The sequence below is a fragment of the Orycteropus afer genome, unplaced genomic scaffold (assembly GCF_000298275.1).
Source record: "Orycteropus afer afer isolate SDZICR_OR568_19922 unplaced genomic scaffold, OryAfe1.0 scaffold00464, whole genome shotgun sequence".
NCBI lineage: Eukaryota > Metazoa > Chordata > Mammalia > Tubulidentata > Orycteropodidae > Orycteropus > Orycteropus afer.
The window spans coordinates 499,535-520,728 of NW_006922051.1; the positions used below are offsets into that span (position 1 = coordinate 499,535).

At 41.1% G+C, this 21,194-nt stretch overlaps 1 protein-coding gene across 1 annotated transcript; it reads left to right on the forward strand.

The window, feature by feature from the left end:
• The first annotated feature begins 5,198 nt into the window (after positions 1-5,198).
• Positions 5,199-16,555, forward strand: CDO1 (cysteine dioxygenase type 1). The gene is made up of 5 exons (XM_007954519.2): positions 5,199-5,368; positions 10,119-10,196; positions 12,153-12,307; positions 15,401-15,574; positions 16,530-16,555. Exons 1-5 carry the CDS (start codon positions 5,199-5,201, stop codon positions 16,553-16,555), a joined length of 603 nt encoding a protein of 200 aa, XP_007952710.1.
• The last annotated feature ends 4,639 nt before the right edge of the window (positions 16,556-21,194 follow it).

Here is a 21,194-nt window from a genome sequence, read left to right on the forward strand (position 1 = left end):
AGACAGCTCAGGGGACAGGAGCCCATGGAGTGATGGACACTGGGAAGAGGTAACTGGGAGGAAATGGGAGGGGAGCTGTTGCATTGTGGTAAATTGGTCAATGTCATGGGACAAAGTGTATATGAACTGCTGTATGGAAAGTGAATTTGCTCTGTAAACCTTCACCGAAATCACAATAAAATCACAATAAAAAAAAAAATATGTGTTGGATGGATGGATGAATATTTCTAGACCTCTAGTAATTCTAGTTCCTTTCTCTGAGTATCTACCTTTCCCCACACACACACACACACACACAATGTGATAGTCATTGCTTCAGGCAATGCAGAATACGGTAAACCTACTATTGGTCTAGATGTAGGTATTCTGGTTAGGTTTAATTCTATAATATCTGTAACTTTATTTTTGGCTTGGCAGTTAGGAGATAGGTATCAATGCACTCTTTTGGAAAGAATTCGGACATCTCTTCTGCAGAAACTGAAAAAGAGAAGCAAGACTGCTGGATTTGAACTCACAAGCCCAGGATCCCTGGATGATTGAATTGCTGTAGCCAATTACCAATATGCTTCTCCAGCTTCATTCGTGCATACACTCAGATTATTTCCTGAGTACGTACCCTGTACAAGGCACCATGTGCTGGGCATTAAGAGCAACATGAAAATAAAGTATAAATGGAGGCTATCATTAAGATGTTCGTCAAGGTGACCCACTTAAGTAACTGCAGTACATGTTGAGGAATGATAAGTGGCATAAGAAAGATACTAATAATTGCTCCAGTTGTTTAGAAGGGGGGAAATACTCATTTGAGAGGAAAGCATTTGAGGTGAACCTTGAGGTAGAAATTGGAAATGACCTTCTAGATTCTAAGCAGAAGGAAAAGCTTAAAGAAAAGAATGGATTTATAAAGCATAAGGAATAGTGACTAGTTTGTTTTGCCAGTATATAGTTTAGAGCCAAAACATGGAGAACTTTAGGTGCCAGACTGGCAAAACTGCACAGACAAGTCAGAGTCACTAAAAGATTCTGACCAGAAAACATCATCAGTTCCGTACTTTAACACATTGGAAAAAGCTAGAACCAGTAAATCCCATTTTGAAGGCCAGTCCCGTAAGCCAGCCAAATAGAGGTTTGAACAAGTAGAATAGCATTAGGAAAAGAAAAGAGGGAAAATGAGATTATGGGGATTGAAACCTTAGTCATTTGGGAAAATCCCGCAAGAAGGAGAGTAGGCAGTGCTGGGTGAGGTTTTTGAGCTGGGATGATTTGTTGCTGAAATAAAACCTCCCAAAGTAGAAAAGCATGCTTGAAAGGAGCTTCAAACACACGGCATTGAGGTGCCAAAAGACATCCAGCAAAGATAGCACTTGGCATGTCAAATTCAAAACTAGGGATCTGTAAAGGAGGGAGGTGCAGAAGAGGACAAAAAAAAAAAAAAGTCACTGAGTGTGGTAGTTATTGTTGTGTATCAGCTTGGCTGGGCCTGGTCTTGAGTGGCTGGGTAGCTGAGTATAGTTATTCCCTATGATGAGACGGGTAACCAACTCCATCCTGTGAGCAGCTAAGTGGCTGCCTTAGGGATGTGGTCTGCTTCCAGCATAGAAGCAGCAGCTTTGAGAAAAGTCTCAAGCTTTTCAGCAAGCTTGGATCCTGCATTTAGCCAAGTAGCCTGCCATGTTGCCTGCCAATCTTGGGACTATTTCTGGACTTGAACTGGTGGCCTGCTATGTTGCTTAATAATCTTGGGACTGTGCCATTTTATTTATTAACCTTCAATCTGTCAGTCACAGTAGCTAGTAGGCCTGAACTAAGAGACACCTCCAGCTTCAGTGGACTGGGAGCAAGAGGCACAGCTGAATGAAGCCCAAGATCAAGGGGCCTTCATTCAGCCCCTAGAACTAGCACCTTGAACTCAGACTTCTAGCATCCCAAACCATAAGAGAATAAATCCCTGTTTGTTCAAGCCAACCATTTGTGGTATTTCTGTTAGAGCAGCACAAGAGAACCAAAACACTGAGAAAAAATTTAAAGAGGAATCAATTGTTAGGGAGTTAATTGTGCCCACCACTTATGTATGTTGGAATCTGAACTCCTATACAAAATGGATGGAATCCTATTTGGCAATAAGTTTTCTTTGTACATTAATGAGGTCACATCAGTGTAGGGTGTGTCTTAAAACTAATGACTTTGGAGATACTCAAAGAGCTAATTAGACACTGACAAGCAAGCAAAAATGGGGATAGATAGATAGATAGATAGATGCCGGGGCTAGAGAAACTGAGACAAGGATATCTCCCCAGAGCTGATAAAGAGCCTTCCGCTAGGCTAATCCCACTGCCATCAAGTCAATTCCAACTCACAGCGACACTATAGGACAAAGTAGAACTGCCCCATAGGGTTTCCAAGGCTGTAAGTCTTCTCGGAAGCAGGCAGCCTCATCTTGCTTCTGCAGAGTGGCTAACGGTTTCAAACTGCGGACCTTTTGGTTAGCAGCTGAATGCTTTAACCACTGCACCTCCAGAGCACCTACCCTACAGAGTCAGTACCCTGAATTTGAACTTCTAGACTTCAAGCTGTGGGAAAATACATTTTTGTTCACTAATGCCACTCCTTTGTGATATTTCTGTTACAGCAGCACTAAAACACTAAGACATGCATTGTGATAAATGCAGAGAAGACTAATTAAGCTTGCATTTGTTTGATTTTTGTTCATTCCAAATAACGCCAAGGAACTTTAAATTAGGATATCTGAAATGAAGTAAGTCAGGGACCTAATAGAAAATAATAACCAGAATAAAAAAATAATTTTGAGTCAACAATGAAAAATGTTTTCAACTCATTACTAAAATACTTTTGTTACTTCACCACCACTCCTGCAACACATACCACAAAAGGTTGACTACTAGAGTGCTTTCTACCTTTCTAGTCCTTTTTGAAGGAACTCTGGTGGCATAGTGGTTAAAGCATTTGGCTGCTAATCAAAAGATCAGCTGCTCCACAGAAGAATGATGAGGCATTCTGCTTCTGTAAAGATTTGTTGTTGTTGTTGTTATGTGCCGTCAAGTCAAACCTGACTCATAGCGACCCCTCCTTGGGTTGCCGAGGCAGTATCACTACGGAAGTAGATTGCCCCATCTTCCTTCCGAGGAGTGGCTGGTGGGTTTGAACCGCCAGCCTTGGCCTTGGAAACCCTATCGGGTAGTTCTACTCTGTCCTGAAGGGGCCCTATGAATCAGAATTGACTGAATGACACTGGGTAGTCTTTTTTGAACAATGGTGATTGAGCTGTCAGATATTTATTTCCTGCCTTCTTGTCTTCTATCTGGAAGACCAGGGTTTGATTCCCGCCAGTGCACTTCAAGCACAGTCACCACCTACCTGTCTGTCAGTGGAGACATGTTGCTGTAATGCTGGAAGCTGTACCACCAGTATTTCAAATACCAGCAGGGTCACCTATGGTGGGCAGGCTTCATTGGAGCTTCCAGACTAAGCCAAACTAGGAAGAAAGACCTGCAGGTCTACCTGTGAGACTTATCCAGTGAAAATCCTGTGGATCACACCTATCTAATCCTGTTTTGAATACGGTCGCCATGATTCAGGGCCCGTTGGATGGCAGCTAACAAAAGCACCGTTAGAATATAGTACAATCAGTTTAACCAGGAATGTTTTAAAATAAGACAGCAGGTGGCACAAGTAAATTGTGATCCATCTTGTAGAAGACTAAACTTTTAATAATCTTGAATCCAAATTATTACCTTAGTCCATGTGTAATCTGAGAAAGAAGGAACCTATACTTAACATTTCTTCTATCCCTCATGTTTTTTTCCTATTTTCAAACATATTTAATTTGTGCTTTGCACAACATAGAAATGTGTTTCCTTGTATGAAAGAACCGGTAGGTTCTTTCAGCACATGCCTTGAATTGAAGGCTTTAAGTCATAAAATTAGAAGAACTCTTAAATTACTGCATTAAGAGTCAAATAAATGAATAAATAAGCCCTTTTCACCATTAACTGAAACATGAGGTTCTTTACACTGAACATACTATTTTTTTTAGAAAATGTTTTGATTTTAAAATAAAGAATCAAGAATACCTGGCCTTCCATCGGCTCACTGGTTAGTCTTACTCTACGGAGTCTCTTTCGTCAGAATGTAGTTAACAGTTAAAACTTTTAAAAAGGAAGACTTGAACTGATTTTCACCTAGCCTCAGTTTCCGTAGGAGCTCTGGTAGCTTAGTGCCTAAAGGCACTTAACTGCTAACCAGAAGGCAGGCAGTTCAAACCCACCAGCCACTCCTCGGAAGGAAGATGGGTCAATCTACTTCTGCAATGATACTGCCTCGGAAACCCAAGGTGGGGTCGCTTCGACTCGAGGGCACAGAACAACAACAGTTTCGGTAGACACTTCGAATGGAGTACAAAACACTGCCCAACTTGGGAATGGAATCCATCCTCAGTCGTCACAGGGTCCTCATGATTCCTCTGCTCCATGTGGATAAAAAGGTGCTTTCCTTTCCCTTTCTCAACGTCTCCCATCCTTCTTCTCCTAATCCCTCTGTCTACATGCCAGTGTCGCGAACCAGTGGCAGCGACCAGGAGAAGAGGTGGAGGGAGGCGCGGGGAGAGGAGTTGGGATGGGCGTCAAAATGCGTCTTTTTAGGTTGGGGGAGAGTGCGCTAAGTCCACCGCGAACGAAACCCAACAGGAGAGAAGGGGGCTAAGCAGAGGGCTCAGAGGGCTAAGGAAACCTGGGGCTGCATGCGTGGGCTTTGCCCGCAAGCTATCCCCGCCTCCACTACTTTTCTCTGATAGCTGCGGGTTTTTCTCCACCCCGGAGGCCTTTGGTACATTCCCGCCGACTCCGAGAGCTTAAAAGGGGCAGGGGAGCCTGAACTCTGTGCAGAATTGGTCTTGATTTGTGTGTGCTGCGCATCCGTTAGCAAGCCCAGAGCTGCCACCCTGCGGGGTGTAGGGTAGTTTTTTTGTTTGTTTGTTTTAATATACATACATGTGTATATATATATACATAGCTTTGGGAGGAATTCTTTACATTTTGCATTCGAGTGTTTGGGGGATTTGTGTCTGTGTGTCTGTAGCTTTCTAGCTGGTAGCCAGGGTCCCTCGCCCCCGTCTTTGCTTGCTCAGTGCCTCCAAGGCATCCTAACTGTGAGACGCGCTCTCACTGCGAGCTCCGCGCGGGATGGAGCAGACCGAAATACTAAAGCCACGAACCTTGTCGGATCTGATCCGCATCCTACACCAGCTGTTTGCTGGCGACGAGGTCAATGTGGAGGAGGTGCAGGCCGTCATGGAAGCCTACGAGAGCAACCCCACCGAGTGGGCGGTATACGCCAAATTCGACCAGTACAGGTGAGCGCGCTGTAGCCTATAAGCCCAGGACCTCTGGGCGCTGGCCTCCATACCGAGCATTACGATTCTGCGAGTCGGAGAAGGGGGAAGGAGGAGCGCGTGTGAGAGGCACTGACGCAGTGCCTGGTGCCAGGGGAGCCCTGCGCCCGACGTTCCCAGCCTCTCGTCGCTCCCAAGCCTTATCTGCATCCAGGGCTGCGCCCAGTCGCCAGCCCGCAGGGGAGTTGGCGCTGGGCGCTTTGATTGCCTCAGCCGCAGCGCAACGCAGGCGGTAGGTGGATGTGTCTGGCCTTGGCAGCCACCGGCCGGAGACTGCGGACTGGCGTCCCGAGGGGAGGCCACCGCGCGGCTGCAAGGTTTTATTTCTAGCCCGCCTAGCTCTCCGGTGCCAAACAGCCACTCCTTCTCCTTCAGCACTGGGCCTTGGGAGCAATGCCTTTGTCTCGGAAGCACTCGCTTCCTTCCCGCGCGGGGCTCGGGTTTAGCTTGCCGCCGTGGGCCATCCGCCGACCGGGGCTTGGAGGTATGGGGAGGCCCTTGCGGCTGACCCATTCAGGTTTGGCCCCCTTGAGCGTCCTGAAGAATCGTCTGAACTAAGAGAGGGTGCTCTCAGGAGAGAGCTGCATCACCCATCGGGAGGAAAGTGTAAAGTAGAGGACACAATAACCCATGCTAGTTCTCCATCACTTGTCCTTGTTCGCCCTCAATTAGGTACCTCCCAACAGCCATTTTGGGTTGTCATTCGACACTTCAATTTCTGCGGCCCCCTCTCCCAAACCAGTTTAACCGACCACCCCGTGTGTGGATTCTCACACCCGCCGTCAGGTTTCGCTAATTAATTTGCCAGTTAAACACACAACTGCCTCTCGTTCAGCCCCCAAACAACGTGGTTTCTCTTATCCTTAGTCCTGTGGCTAGAAATGTAAGTCAAAGACCACTGCTTCCCAGATATGTTCAAGCGAGGTACCCAGGTCCTTTGCAGCCCGACTTAGTGGTTATGTAAAAAGTCACTCTCGCTACCAATTCTCTGGGGCCAGAAGTAAAATTTAATCATCGTGAAGGATGATACATTACGATTTTCCAAAGAGCAACCAGAGCTTCAGTCTTTTTGGTTAGTTGAGAGGTAGGGAAAAGGTGGTGGTGATGGTAGTTAAAGGAGAAAGAATGAAGTACCTTGTTTTCCTTGGGAACAGTTCCTGTTAGTCACTACACCTTAACACCCAGTGCCAAGTGTGTTTGATAAAGTTTTGTGGGCAAAGACTGTTTCAGCTGTATTTCAGGATTTGAAATGGAGAAAGTGAAGCCTACTTAGTATTTCATTTCCCTTTTGAACATGGGTCTAAGAAATTCCTTTGTTGTTGTTATGTGCCATCGAGTCAGACCTGACTCATAGTGACCCCTCCTTGGGTTTCCGAGACAGTATCACTATGGAAGTAGATTGCCCCATCTTCCTTCCAAGGAGTGGCTGGTGAGTTTGAACCACTAGCCTTCTGGTTAGCAGTCAAGTGCCTTAGGCACTATGCTACCAGAGCTCCCAGAAATTCCTTTAGTTCCCATCAATTCAGTTCATGGTATGGTTCTTCTGTTGCTATCAGTAAAGCTACTTGAGAGTCTAGTTGTTGTTTAGTTTTGCTTGTATTAAAGAAGTGGCCATCGAGTCAATTTCAACTCATGGTAACCTCATGCTTGTCAAAGTAGAACTGTACTCCACAGGGTTTCAATGGCTGATTTTCTAAAGGAGATTAGCAGGTAGCTCCAGTTAATGGAGTACCTTCTATGGGCCAGGACTCCAAGCACTTTACATGTATTAATTTATTTACCTCACAACAAACTTCTGTGGTAGGTACCATGCTTATCCCTGTTTGACAGATGAGGAATGGTAAGCAAAGAAGTGATTGGATAACCTGCCTAAAGTCATACTTGCATCAATATCAGTTCTAGGATTCTAATCCAGCAATGTAGTTCTGGAACCCACATTCTAATCTACTACTGGATTTCCTACAGACATATTTTACCATAACAGTTTTCTTCTGATTAGATACATTATTTTGAGGAAGTGATGGTTTGTTCTCCCTTCCCATGTGGGAGACCCAGATTTGATACCCCACTGTTCTGGTTACCTAGTGCCGCTCAACAGGAACATACCACAAATGGAATGGCCTTAACAAACAGGAGTTTATTCTTACTATTTGGAGGCTTTAAGTCCGAGTTCAAAGTGCCAGGCTCTAGGAGCTATGTGAAAGCCCCTCAACCTTGGGCTTCAGCTCTGCCTCTTGCTCCCAGCCCTCTGAAGCTAGAGGCATCTTTTTACTCAGGCAGCTACTGGCTACTGAGGCTAACAAGCCCAAGGTCAACAAATAAAATGGCACAGTCCTGCTGTTACCAAACTACACAGCAGGCCATTGATTCAAGTCCATCGAGAGTCCCAAGATCAGCAGAACATGGCAGGCTGCTGAGCAATGACACGGCTCAATGCAGGGTCCAAGTGTGCCATAAACTGAAGACTATCCCAAAGCTTCTCCTTATATATAGGAAGCAGACCACATCCCAAAGGCAGTTACTCAGCTGCTTGTGGTAGATCCCACCATGGAGTTGATTGCCAGTCTCATAATGGGGAATAACTGCCACCAGCTGCCCAGCCACTCAACCAGGCCCAGCCAAGTTGACATAAAAATTTAACTACCACACCCACCAATATACCTCAAGTGTAGCACCACCCCTGTGTCAGTGGAGGCTTGCATGTTACTATGATGTTGAACAGGTTTCAGTGGAGTTTCCAGACTAAGACAAAGTAAGAAAGACCTGGTGATGTACTTCCAAAATCAGCCAGTGCAAACCCTGTGGACCACAATGGTCTTATCTCATTGTATATGGGGTCACCATGAATTGGACATCAAGTAGATAGCAGCTAATATCAACAGATACCAAGGGAAATCAGTTAACTAGGATAAGCTGTAACCTCTCATTCTTTCCAACAAGAACATTTTTAAGGTCCTTGAATTAGTCTAGAATTTCCTGGTGGCACTGTGGTTTACCATTTGACTGCTAACCAAAAAGGTAATTGTTCAAACCCAGCATGACAGTTAGAACCTACCAGCTGCTCCTTGGAAGAAATTTGTAGCAGTCTGCTTCCACAAAGATTGAAAAAAATAAAAGAAAGCACAAACTCATTGCCATCGAGTCAATTCCGAATCATAGGGACCCCCTTTGGGTGTCTGAGGCAGTAAATCTTTATGGAATTAGATTGCCCAGTCTTCCTTCCATGGAGTGGCTGGTGGGTTCAAACCGCCAGACTTCTAATTAGCAGTCAAATGCCTTAGGCACTATGCCACCACAGCCTTGGAAATCCTGTAAGTCGGTTCTATTCCGTCCTGTAAGGAACTATGAGTCAGGATCAACTTAAAGGCAATGAGTTTGGTTTTTGTTTTGGTTGAATTAGTCTTAATTAACAAACTCTAAGCCTTTTAAAATACAACCAATAATAAAGATTTATCTATTCCAAAGGTATTTTGAGGTATAGCTCATTGAAATGATGAGTGTAGTCCTGTGTGGCAGTTTGGGGGAGTAGAAATCAATCTGATGGTATTTTCTGCATAGAATACCATCAAATTATATGTTTTGCATTTTGCATTGGAGTGCTTGAGGGATTTGTGTGTGTGTGTAGCTTTGGAACACTGTGAAGGATTCTAATCTCTGCCCTTGGGAGGGCCTATGTGGAACAACCCCCTGTGGGCCAGATAACAAATTCTCTGGGAGAGCACCAGAAAAGCAAGAGGAAAACAGAACAACTAGGGGAGGGAGATAGGTGTAGGATGAATAAAGGCCATGTGCACAGCCCCCTGCTAAGTCATAAAAGGGTACCAAGTAAGACTGACAACTAAAAAGCAACTCCCTCAGATATAATGCTGTGCAAGCACCTGGCCCAGAGCCAGGTGGAAAAAGGGAGGAAAGGACAAACACCACATAAACAGATGTCCATGTCAATGAACATTCCAAAAAATGGGGTAAAATCACTTTCCTTAAAAATGGCAATTTAAATGTATATCATTAGTTATCAAAGTTTGCTGATTAGATGGTGTCATTAGTACCTATTGGGCCAAAAGAAACTTTAAAGTTTATTTTCTGATCTGGGTCTATTTATTTTTAACCAATTACTGGTTTCTCTTAATTGTAAAAGCTTTAGAGTGTTATTTACTTCCCTAATAAGTCTTCTTTGTTCTGGTACTTCAGTAAACCCCATCCTATTACATTATGAATGCTTTATGGCTGCTATAGTAAAACTAAGGAAAATTCTAGAATAGCTGTTTAATGAAACTTTGTTTCACAAGTCTTGGTTTAGTGACACAGATGGAGGGGGAGGAAACCAATAGCAACATGCTTGCCTAGAACAGAAATGAGCTTTGCAAATACCTTCTATGAGAAACTTTTTTTCTCTGTATCAGTTTGAGGCTGCCATACTTAGAATCATGGAATTTACTTTTTTTCCTTTGTCCTTTCTCATGCCATTAATTAAAATTGAGCAGCTACCTTAGGAAATGAATTGATTGAAAATACAGAAATGTCCAGAATGAACTGGAGGAAAATAACTGTTTTCATTTGTGCTGGATTTCTAATTAGAAAATCAGATTCAAAATTGTTTAGAGGTAGAAACATCAACTTTTGTTAATGGATGATACTTTGTGACACATTTATTTGTCCCTAGTGCTTATTTCATCAACCAAATTCAAATTTGCAAATACCTTCTTTTTAGGTATACGCGAAATCTTGTGGATCAAGGAAATGGAAAATTTAATCTGATGATTCTGTGTTGGGGTGAAGGGCATGGCAGGTAATACAACTATTCAGCATCTGTTCTAACACCCGAAACATAAATGCCAGGCTAACTACAAGTCTTGTGAACATTAGCAAATCTCATTTTATAATTGTTTTTTTAACACTATGGCCTCAGTCCCAGCAAAAATTCTCATAGAAAATAGAATAATGTGTTTATTAAAACTAGTTTCAAAAACTGAAGAGTAAATCAAAGGAGGTAAGTAACCAGCTTAACTTAATCTCTCTTTGTCTTCTGTGGAGTTAAAATATACATGGAATTATGCTAAAGCTTGACCTTTGTGGTGCTCTGAAGTGTGTGTAAACAGCCATGGGACCAAAGACCAAAAAACATCTAGATGCTGGATCTAGAAAAGCAATTCACAAATTCAGAATGTTTCTTTCTATTCTTATTAATTTTTCTCCCCCTCTAGAGGGTAAGGCAACTTAAACTAATACTGATCCTTCTAAACTTGGTTAACTATTTTTTATTTTATACTTTTTTTTGCCGAGTATTACCACCATCTGAGTATTGTTATCTTCTTAATTAGATCCTCCTCAGTCTTTTGAGAATGATAAAACAAGTAACCCAGGCCCATGTTTGATGGGAGAAGGGAAACATGAATTCACAATGTCAGCCCGTCCTCTCTATCGAGTACATTTATTTACACGTATGGAACGGAGTTAGCATTCATTCTTTCACTATTTTTTGAAAGCCGATTATATGTCAGGAATAGGACTAGGCTATAAGGATTTAGGAAATAAGGTCTTATGGTACATGTATGAGTTAATAGAATTCAGCATATGAAATAAATGCCAGAAACTATACAGGTTTATACATCTTAATCAACCCCACAGCTAATGAGTAACACTTTTCTTTTTACTGGATATACTTAAATGTTGTTGTTTGTTGCCGTTGAGTCAATTCTGTCTCATGGCAACCCCACATATGCAGAGCACAACTGCACCATAGGGTATTCAAGACTGTGAACTTGAAAGGCAGAAGCAGATCAGATCTCCAGTCCTACCTTCCAAGGCACTTCTGGTTAGGCTCAAACTGCGAACCTTTTAGTTATTATTGAGTGCTTAACAGTTTGCACCATTCTAGGACTCCTACTTAAATACTGTTTACTCAAAAAAAAAAAAAAAAAAAAACCACTGCCATCGAGTAGATTTCAACTCATAGCAACGCCCAATGGGTTTCTAAGGCAGTAAGTAAATCTTTACAGAAGTTGATTGCCCAGTCTTGCTTCCACAGAGTGGTAGGTGAGTTTGAACCACCAACCTTCTGGTTAGCAGTCAGGTGAGAGATTACTTGAATAAACCTTTTCTTTCTCCAAATCCAATGTACTTTCTTTCTTCTACCAGTATTGAGAGATTATGACAGGTAGGATGCTCTCCAAAACTACAAGATATTAACATCCTATATACTATATAGTATAATATTAGGACTTTAATATAACACACATGCACACAGTCTTTTCCCCAAAGGAAAGAGAAAAAAGAAGCAGCTTGAAAGAAAAAAACTTAACTATTATTTTTCTCAGTAGCACAGTTATTATAGATGATCTTTATCTTTTCTGAAATTTTCTAATGTACTTTTATAATTAAAGTCTAACTCAGCTTAAGTGAGTGATTTATTAGAAGCTATATCTTACAGAAAGAAAAAAGGTTTTTTTTTTTCTTTTATCAAAGTAGTGTTATAACAGGGTTAAAAAAAAAAGTCTTAATCTTTATACATCAAAATTAGACATTTTTATGCATTGATATGAGTGGCATGTTATTTTCAATTAGTTTGCCTTGAAGAACATTGGTTATAAATTGATGACGTCTTAAAAATCCAGCTCACCTGGATTTTGGCCTAAGAGATGTCCAGTTGCCAGTGGTACAGCTGTAAGCTCTGGAACAGACTGTTGCTGCAGGTCTGAATAATGGACCATCTACTGAGTTCAGTTATCCTTTTGTGCATATATAGCAGTATCCATGATCATACCGACTCCCACTGCTTTCTGAAGATGCTACAGGGGAATCTAAAGGAGACACTATTTGCCTGGCCTGACAAAAAGTCCAATGAGATGACCAAGAAGTCTGAAAGAATCTTGAGGGAAAATCAGTGTGCCTACATCAATGGTAATATTCTATACCTTCTTTTAAGGGCAGGTGGGAATGACCTTGAACACTTACCCAAAATATTGGTTACTTACACATGCGCAGTGGAATCTGGATCATGGAGTCAGGATTTCAGATACTTTGGAAATGACTTAAAGGCAATGGGTTTTGTTTCTTAAGGCTTTGCATCTGGATTGGAATCACAAAATAAATAAATAAACAATGTGCATGTAGATTAGTGTCCATTGAAAAGTTATTTACCTGCCAAGACTTGGACAGTTAGTCAAATAGGAATTATCACAAAAGAGTGAGGCTAAGTTTGAAATACTAAATTTGTGTTAGAAAATGTTTTAAAAGATGGTCTGGAAGTGAGACAGAATGCTAGCTAGTCTCTTTTTTTTATGCATATAATAGGTTTAAAAGATTATTCCCAAGGGAAATATTATAAAGTTCATTATTTAGCAATGATTTATCTTACTAAGAATTTAGTTTTTTTCTCCAAATGTGATGCAGGATAGTCAAATCCTTTTCAGGAGAGGCAGTGGGTAACTTCTGTATTCCTAAAAGGGGTTGTTGTTATGTGCCATCAAGTTGGACCCGACTCATAGTGAGCCCTCCTTGGGTTTCTGAGGCATTATCACTCCGGAAGTAGATTGCCCAACCTTTCTTCCGAGGAGTAGCTGGTGGGTTTGAACTGCCAGCCTTCTGGTTAGTAGTCAAATGCCTTAGGCACTACGCTCCCAGAGCTCCTAATAAAAGGGATAGTAACTTTTATTCCTGTTCGCAGGTAAGGATGCCCACACAGGAAGAGTAAATAATTGGTCTGAGATCAGGCAGCTATTAAGTGGAAGCCAGGATTTGAACCTAAGCAATTTGATCCCAAAATTCATAACTCTGAATTGGGATGCTATCCCACTTATATGAAATAAAGGATGATAGTTTTTTTCTGGCACAGCAGCTATCTTTTGAGTTTTGTTTAAGTACAATATTGGCATTGATACTAGGGCTATGTATCATTAGATCATTAGTTTAGGAATGCATGTAATTTACAAAGGTCATATAGAAAGGTTTCCCCCATTCAGATAGCACAAGAGTGTGAACTTCTTAAACTCATTTACTCAAATACTTGAAGGTTACTAGGCATAAGACCCACCTGATTCCCAAGAGTTTGTTGCCTGCATCACTCAAAATAAAGCCAAAGGCTTTCAGAATAATTACTTTAAGTTAGAGTCACTGAGCTTCTTTGTGAAACTTGATTAGATCTTAAAGAATAGATAAGCTTTATCAAGAGTCTGCAATTCAAAAATCTGTAGGAGCCCATGAAGTAAGGTAAGGAGTTGTGCAGGCCAGATATAGATAAGGCTATGGTGAGGATTGTGATAAATGATTTGGGGCGGGGATGGGAAGCAATGACCATTCTGCTGCAATGGGATAGTCCTGATTTCTTTTTCCTTCCCAATTTTATGTGAAATTGTGCCCATCTATAAAATATTGGGTAAGATAAACTAAATATGTGTGAAGACTAATTATATAATCCCAAACTAGGAAAACCAGATACCGTGGAGTCAACTCTAATTCATAGCAACCCCATGTGTGTCTCAATAGAACTGTGCTCCATAGGGTTTTCAATGGCTGATTTTCAAAGCAGATTGGTAGGCCTTTCTTCCAAGGTGCCTTTGGTGGACTCACAGCTCCAACCTTTTGGTCAGCAGTGCAGAACATTAATGCACCACCCAGGGACAAATATAACTCAAAGGCCGTATTTTCAACGTTTGATTTTTACAGATGGCAGGAGTAGGGGTAGATATGGGTAGTGATCAGGAGAAAAGATGTTTGTTTCAAGTACAGAGAGAAGCATGAATGAAGGCATATAAGAGTTGCAAAGAGTAAAAACTATTCAGGAATGTTCTAGCTACAAGGAAGAAGGAAGAATAGGGTTGGACAGGAAAGTGGTGTTGTTGTTACCTACCTTTTAGTCAGCCCCTGACTCTTGGTTACCCCATGGGCAACTTCAGACAATAATGATCCATAAGTTTTCATTGGCTGATTTTTTCAGAAGTAGGGTGCTAGGCCTTTCCCCCTAGTCCATCTCAGTCTGGCGTTCTGCTGAAACGTAAAGACAGACAGACAGGTGGTGGCTGCGCATGAAGTGCATTGGCTGGGAATTGAGCCCCAGTTTCCATTGTGGAAGGTGAGAATTCCACCAGTGGGCAGGGGAATAGTAGGAGAGTAAAAGGAGATCAGGGCTTTTTCTTCCAAGACCAGCTTAAAATAAGAGCTTTCTTTGGTCAGCAGAGTTTTAACTTGGAATGTCTTGCTCAGTTTGGTAGCAGTGTGCAGTATAGTTTGGAAGTGAAGGGAGAATAAAGGCAAGGGGACCAGTTTGCCTATTGTAATGAGTAAGAGGGGGGCAGGTCCTGAACCAAACTAGCATCCATAAATACCACCAAGGAAGGTCCAGTATGACTGGGAAAGGATATATTATGGGCATGAAGGAAAAGGAGACATGACCAAAAAAGGTGGTGGTGGGAGGACCAAAAAACCTAGGTGAATAACAAAAGGGGTCATCCACAAGCCAAAGGGGCCTCCCTAAGGGATAACTTGTTTTCACAGGATCTGTATCACCTGCTGGCAGAACAAAATCCTGTTTGACGGTATTCTGGCAGCTAGGTGGTAAAGGAAGTGGGAATCTTGCCATTCAATATGTAAATTTTCACCAGTTCACCTGTTTTCATTACTTTCTGATGGGCCTGATGTTCACCAGCCCCACCAATGGCTTATGATTTAATGTTCTCTCCTCTGCAAAGTAGATAGATTTCTGTTTCAAGCATTCAAATTTAGACTACTGTTTCATCCTGTTTTCTTTGCCTTTGTATGTTTGTGCCTTTTTTAGTCTTTTATTGTCCTTTCAGGAAGTTTTCAGGAAGGAGGAGAGGGTAATACATGCATATATATATATATACACATGCATATAACTTACCATCTTTAGCTGGAAGTTTAATTCTGATTTCTGTTTCTTCCATGTGCATAGGAATTGATTTCTATTAGGTGATTAGCAGGTTTTTTTCTTCAGCTATTATCTAAGCTGCTGCCTTCCTCTTGGATATTGTTTAGATTCTATTGGCTTACATCGGGTAGAGAATATCAGCCACACCGAACCTGCTGTGAGCCTTCACTTGTACAGTCCACCCTTTGATACGTGCCATGCCTTTGATCAAAGAACAGGACATAAAAACAAAGTCACCATGACATTTCATAGCAAATTTGGAATCAGGACTCCGTTTGTAAGTATAATTTCCTTCTCCATGGTTGAAATGCTTTACTAGGTGTAGGTTAACCACATTGCACCGTATGCATTGTATTTCTGTTTTATATGGTATTTGAATACCTTAAGTATTCGTGAATTGAAGAATGAGATTAACCCTAAATCTGGGAGGGAAAGCCATATCTTAATTTTTTCTTTAACTTGGGTGACATTTTCTTTTTTTGTGAATAAACATTAAATTTTTGTAAATAACTTTTTTAAAAAACTTGAAAATATGTTATTCCTGAAGAAAATGTTTTATCTTCATTTATTAGATAAATATAAGATCCAATAAAATATTGGATATAAGAGTTATTGCTCTCACTTAATGTTCATGCATCTAATTATTAGCTGGGACAACAAAAATAACCTGTATAGTTAACCTTTGCAAAGTTGTGACCCTATTCTGATGACATAACTAAAGTAATGTGCCTGTTTCAATTGCCAAGTTTGCTTTTCCTTTGAGTAATTATGCTACTTACACCATAAATTAATAAAAATAGACTATAATGACATGTTCCCCTTTGAGGAACAAGACTTAACACCTAAAAATATCAAGGCAAGCAATAGTAATATGCTATGGCAGTCCTCTTTTGGTGAAATAAATTGGCCATGTAGGAGAATGGCCTTTAATTAGTAATCACAATGTTCAGAAATAGACAGTGCGTGAAATCAGAACCTGAAAACCATCTTCATGAATCTTAGGACAGCCTTTGAGAGCAGCTAAGACAGAATTTTCTCAAGCTAGTGCTTTATCTTCCTCATTCCAGTTCCTAGGAGAGATTCTTATCACTGGAACAAAATAACCATGTTCCATTGCTATAACCAAGTTCATACATGGCAGGAGAAGCAGCACAATTCATGTAGTATACCATTACAGGTCTTGTGTAAAAGATTCTTACACAGCTTTCTTCTTTTCTTTCATAAAGGCGACTTCAGCTTCAGGTTCACTGGAGAACAACTAAGGAGCACCAAACCCTGTGAGGTTTTGCTCTATGGTCCACTGAAAGTTTTGCCTTGAACAGGAAGGCCTCCTATCATTTGCTATCCAGTAATACTCTTAAATAAGCCAATACTTAGAGGTACTGTAAGGCAGATGCTAATTATAAGGCATTAAGTATGCAAATAGTATCCTGAGCTACTGCAGAAGGAAAAACCCATCAAAGAAAAAAGTCTTTGTGATTTTAAAGACCAAAATCAACTGCTCTCCTGGTTCTATCCTTTAATTCCACTGGGACCATACTGAGAATGTCAATGTGGGTTTTTATAGGTTTGGGAAACTCTTTGGTCTCTGAACTGAAATTAGCAATAAGTAAAACCAAGAAACTACAGACATCAGATAGCTCCGCGTGCTACCTGGAGGACTAACTGTAGATGTCTTTAATATACTTTATATGTTCTTAATATTTGAAGAGAATATTTTGAATCTGTGGATTTTATTTTTTCAATCTTACTTTACATATTCCTTTTCTATGAATAATAAATAGGTTGTGTAGATAGAGAAATGTAAGTATTTAGCCACTTGGTAATAAAACAAAGGTTAGGAGATTTAGGAAAGTACATGTGTCTAAACCCATGACAAACCAACATAAACTCATGTCTAATATATCCAGTGGTTACAGTCAAAGATTTTGTACTGCTACCAAGACTGCCAAATAATTTTAATAAAACAGAATTTGAACACAATTTGCCTTGTCTTTCTGATTAACATGAAAGAATTTCCTGTAAGTCAAATTTTCTTAGATTTAGGTATGCTACCAAAAGCACTTCTGAAAAAGCTTTTATTGATATAAGAATGTGAGAAGGCCAAACATGCATTTAAAGACAAATAACCTTTTTGTGCTTCCTCTGTATTCACTAATTAGGCCACATATCAACCTGAGGGACTCTGGTCCTACTGTGGCCTACGGACATCAGGTTACTCTGCAAATTGTGTGTGTGTGTGTGTGTGTATGTGTGTTTAAGTGTTAATTGGCTTCTAACATTTAAAAACTGCAGATTTCATAGAATGTAGTCTATTTCTCTAGTTTCTTACATACAAAGCCCACATAAGCATATGAGTTTGCTGCCCATTATAGGCAGTTTTCTTAGGAACATCTGTCATAATCTTAAAATTTATTATCTCTGGAAACTTAATTAGAAAGTAAAGTCTTTGGAGATAGTTTCTATACAGGTCGTTGATTGTATTGCTTACACCATCTTACAGTATTTTTTATATCTCTATATCTTAGCTTCCTTTTGTCAAGGGTTGACTACATATTCAAAAACAAAACCAAACTCACTGCTGATGAGTAGGATCCAACTCATAGCAACCCCTCCTTGGGCTTCTGAGGTGTATCACTATGGAAGTAAATTGCCCAATCTTCCTTCTGAGACTACATATTACATATTGTTATAAATTGTTTGGATATGCTAACAAATTTGGTTCTGAAAAACAACCTTATTAACTAGGTATAGTGTTAGTTTTCTATTGCTGCTGTAACACAAACTTACCACGTACTTAGTAGCTTAAAACAATACAAATTTTTTATTCTACAGTTCTGTAGGTCAGAAGTCTAACATGGGTCTCACAGGACTAAAATCAAGGTGTTGCAAGGGCTGCATTCCTTACTGTAGGCTCTGGGTAGGAGCTGTTTCCTTGATTTTTATTTCCCAGCTTCTAGAGACTGCCAGCATTCCTTGGGTTGGGGTCCCCTTTCTCAATCTTCAATGGCTGTCAGATCTTTCTCACATCTTATTATTCTGACCTATCTTCTGCTTCACTTTTCTACTTTGAAGGACTCGTGATTAGATGACCTCTCCATCTCAAGGTTAGATCCTTAACAACATCTAAAAAGTCCTTTTTTGCCATCTTGTTATGGTTAGGTGCTATCAAGTCATCTCTGACTCATACCGACCCTATGTACAGCAGAATGAAACACCACCTAGTCCTGCACCAGCTCTGTGGTCCTTGCTGTGCTTGAACCCATCACTGTAGCCACCGTGTCAATCCATCTCGTTGAGGGGCTTCCTTTCTTTTGTCAACCCTTCACCTTACCAAGCATGACATCCTTCTTCAGGGAATAGTCCCTTCTGATAACATCACCAAAGTATGTGAGATGAAGTCTGGTCATTCTCACTCCCAAGGAGCATTCCAGCTGCGCTTCCTCCAGGACAAATTTGTTGGTTCTTTTGGCAGTCCATGGTACTTCAGCATTCTTTGCCAGCACCACAACTCAAAAGCATCAGTTCCTCTTTGGTCTTCCTTATTCATTGTCCGGCTCTCACATGCATATGAGGCAATTGAAAATAACATGGCTTGTGTCAGGCGCACCTTAGTCCTCAGGAGACATCTTTGCTCCTCAGCACTTGAAAGAGGTCCTTTGCAGCCAACTTGCCCAGTGGAGTCATCTGATGTCCTGACTGCTACTTCCATTGACATCGATTGTAGAACCAAGCAATTGAAATCTGACAATTTCAATCTTTTTCTCCATTTATCCTGATGCTGTTTATAGGTCCAGTTGTGAGGATTTTTGTTTTCTTTATATTGAGTTGTAATCCATACTGCAGACTGTAGTCTTCAATTTTCATCAGTAAGTGCTTCAAGTCACCCTCACTTTCAGCAAGCAAAGTTGTATCATCAGTGTATCGCAGGTTGTTAATATGCCTTCCTTCAGTCCTGATGCCACGTTCTTCTTCATGTAATCCAGCTTCTTGGATTATTTGCTCCGCATACAGCTTGAATAAGTATGGTGAAGGATACAACTCTGATGCACTCCTTTCTTGATTTTAAACCATGCAGTGTCCCCTGGTTCTGTTCAAACACTGCCTCCTGGCCTGTGTACAGTTTCCTCATGAATACAGTTAAGTGTGCTGGGATTCCCATTCTTCTCAATGTTATCCACAATTTGTTATGATCCATGCAATCAAATGCTTTTGCATAGTCAATAAAACACAAGTAAACATCTTTCTGGTATTCTTCGCTTTGAGCCAAGATCATCTGACATCAGCAATGATATCCCTTGCTTCATGTCCTCTTCTGAATCCAGCTTGCACCTTGAGAAGTTCTCTGTCAATATACTACTGCAACCGTTTTTGAATTATCTTCAGTAAGATTTTACTTGTGTGTGATAGTAATGATATTGTTCAATGATTTCCACATACTGTGGGATAGCCTGCCTTTGGAAAGGGTACAAATATGGATCTCTTCCAGTCAGTTGGCCAGGTAGCTGTCTTCCAAACCTCTTGGCATAACCGAGTGAGTGCCTCCAGTGGGGCATCCGTTTGTTGAAATATCTCGGTATTCTGTCAATTCCTGGAGCCTTGTTCTTCACCACTTCCTTCAGTGCACCTTTGACTTCTTTCTTCAGTACCATTGGTTCTTGAACATATGCCACCTCCTGAAATGGATGAAGATCAACCACTTTTTTTTTTTGGTACAGTGACTATGTATCCTTCCATCTACTTTTGATGCTTCCTGCATCGTTCAATATTTTGCGCATAGAATCTTTCAATATTGCAACTCGAGGCTTGAATTTTTGCCTCAGTTCTTTCAGCTTGAGAAATGCCAAGCATGTTTGTGGTGGTTAAGTTTGTGTGTCAACTTGGCTGGGCCTGATTGAGTGGCTGGGCAGCTGATGTAGTTGTTCCCCATGGTGAGATTGGTAATTAACCCCATGGTGGAATCTATTGGAGCAGCTGAGTAGCTGCTTTGGGTATGTGGTCTTCTTCCTATAGATAAGAAGCAGCTTTGAGAATGGTCTCTAGCTTATGGCATGCTTGAACTCAGCTTCTAGCTGAGTCATTGTTTAGCAACCTGCCATGCTCTGCCAATCTTGAGACTTAATGGACTTGAATTAATGGCCTGCCTTGTGGTTTGGTAATTATCAGGACTGTGCCTTTTCACTTGTCGACCATAGGTTTGTCAGCCTTGGCAGCCAGCAGCTGAGTGAAGAAAAGCCCACCTTCAGTGGGCTGGGAGCAGGAGGCAAAACTGAAGCCTAAGGTTGAGGGGCTTTCACCCAGCCCCTAGAGCCTGGCACTTTGAACTCAGACTTAAAGCCTCAAAACTGTAAGAGAATAAACTCCTGTTTGTCAAGCCATCCCATTTGTGGTGTATTCCTGTCATAGTGGCACTAGATACCCCAAACAGTGTTCTTCCCTTTCGGTTTTCTATATTCAGGTCTTTGCACATTTCATTATAGTAACTGGCATTATCTGCTTGAGCTGCTCTTTGAAATCTTGCTGTCCACCTCTTCTATCTTGTCATTTCATCCATTTGCTTTAGCTACTCTCTGCTCAAGGGCAAGTTTCAGAGTCTCTTCTGACATCCATTTTGGTCTTTTTATTATTATTATTATTGTGATTTGGGTGAAGATTTACAGAGAAAATTCACTTTCCATACAGCAGTTCACATATACTTTGTCTCATGTCATTGACGACAGTTTACCACAATGCAACAGCTCCCCTCCCATTTCCTCCCCATAGTTACCTCTTCCCAGTGTCCATCCATCCATACACTCCTGCCCTCTGAGCTGTCTCCCTGTGCATAAGCAGCCCTTCTTTCTCCCATGATTGTTCTCTCCAAGGAGTGTATCTACTTGAGGTAAATGTTTAACTCATATA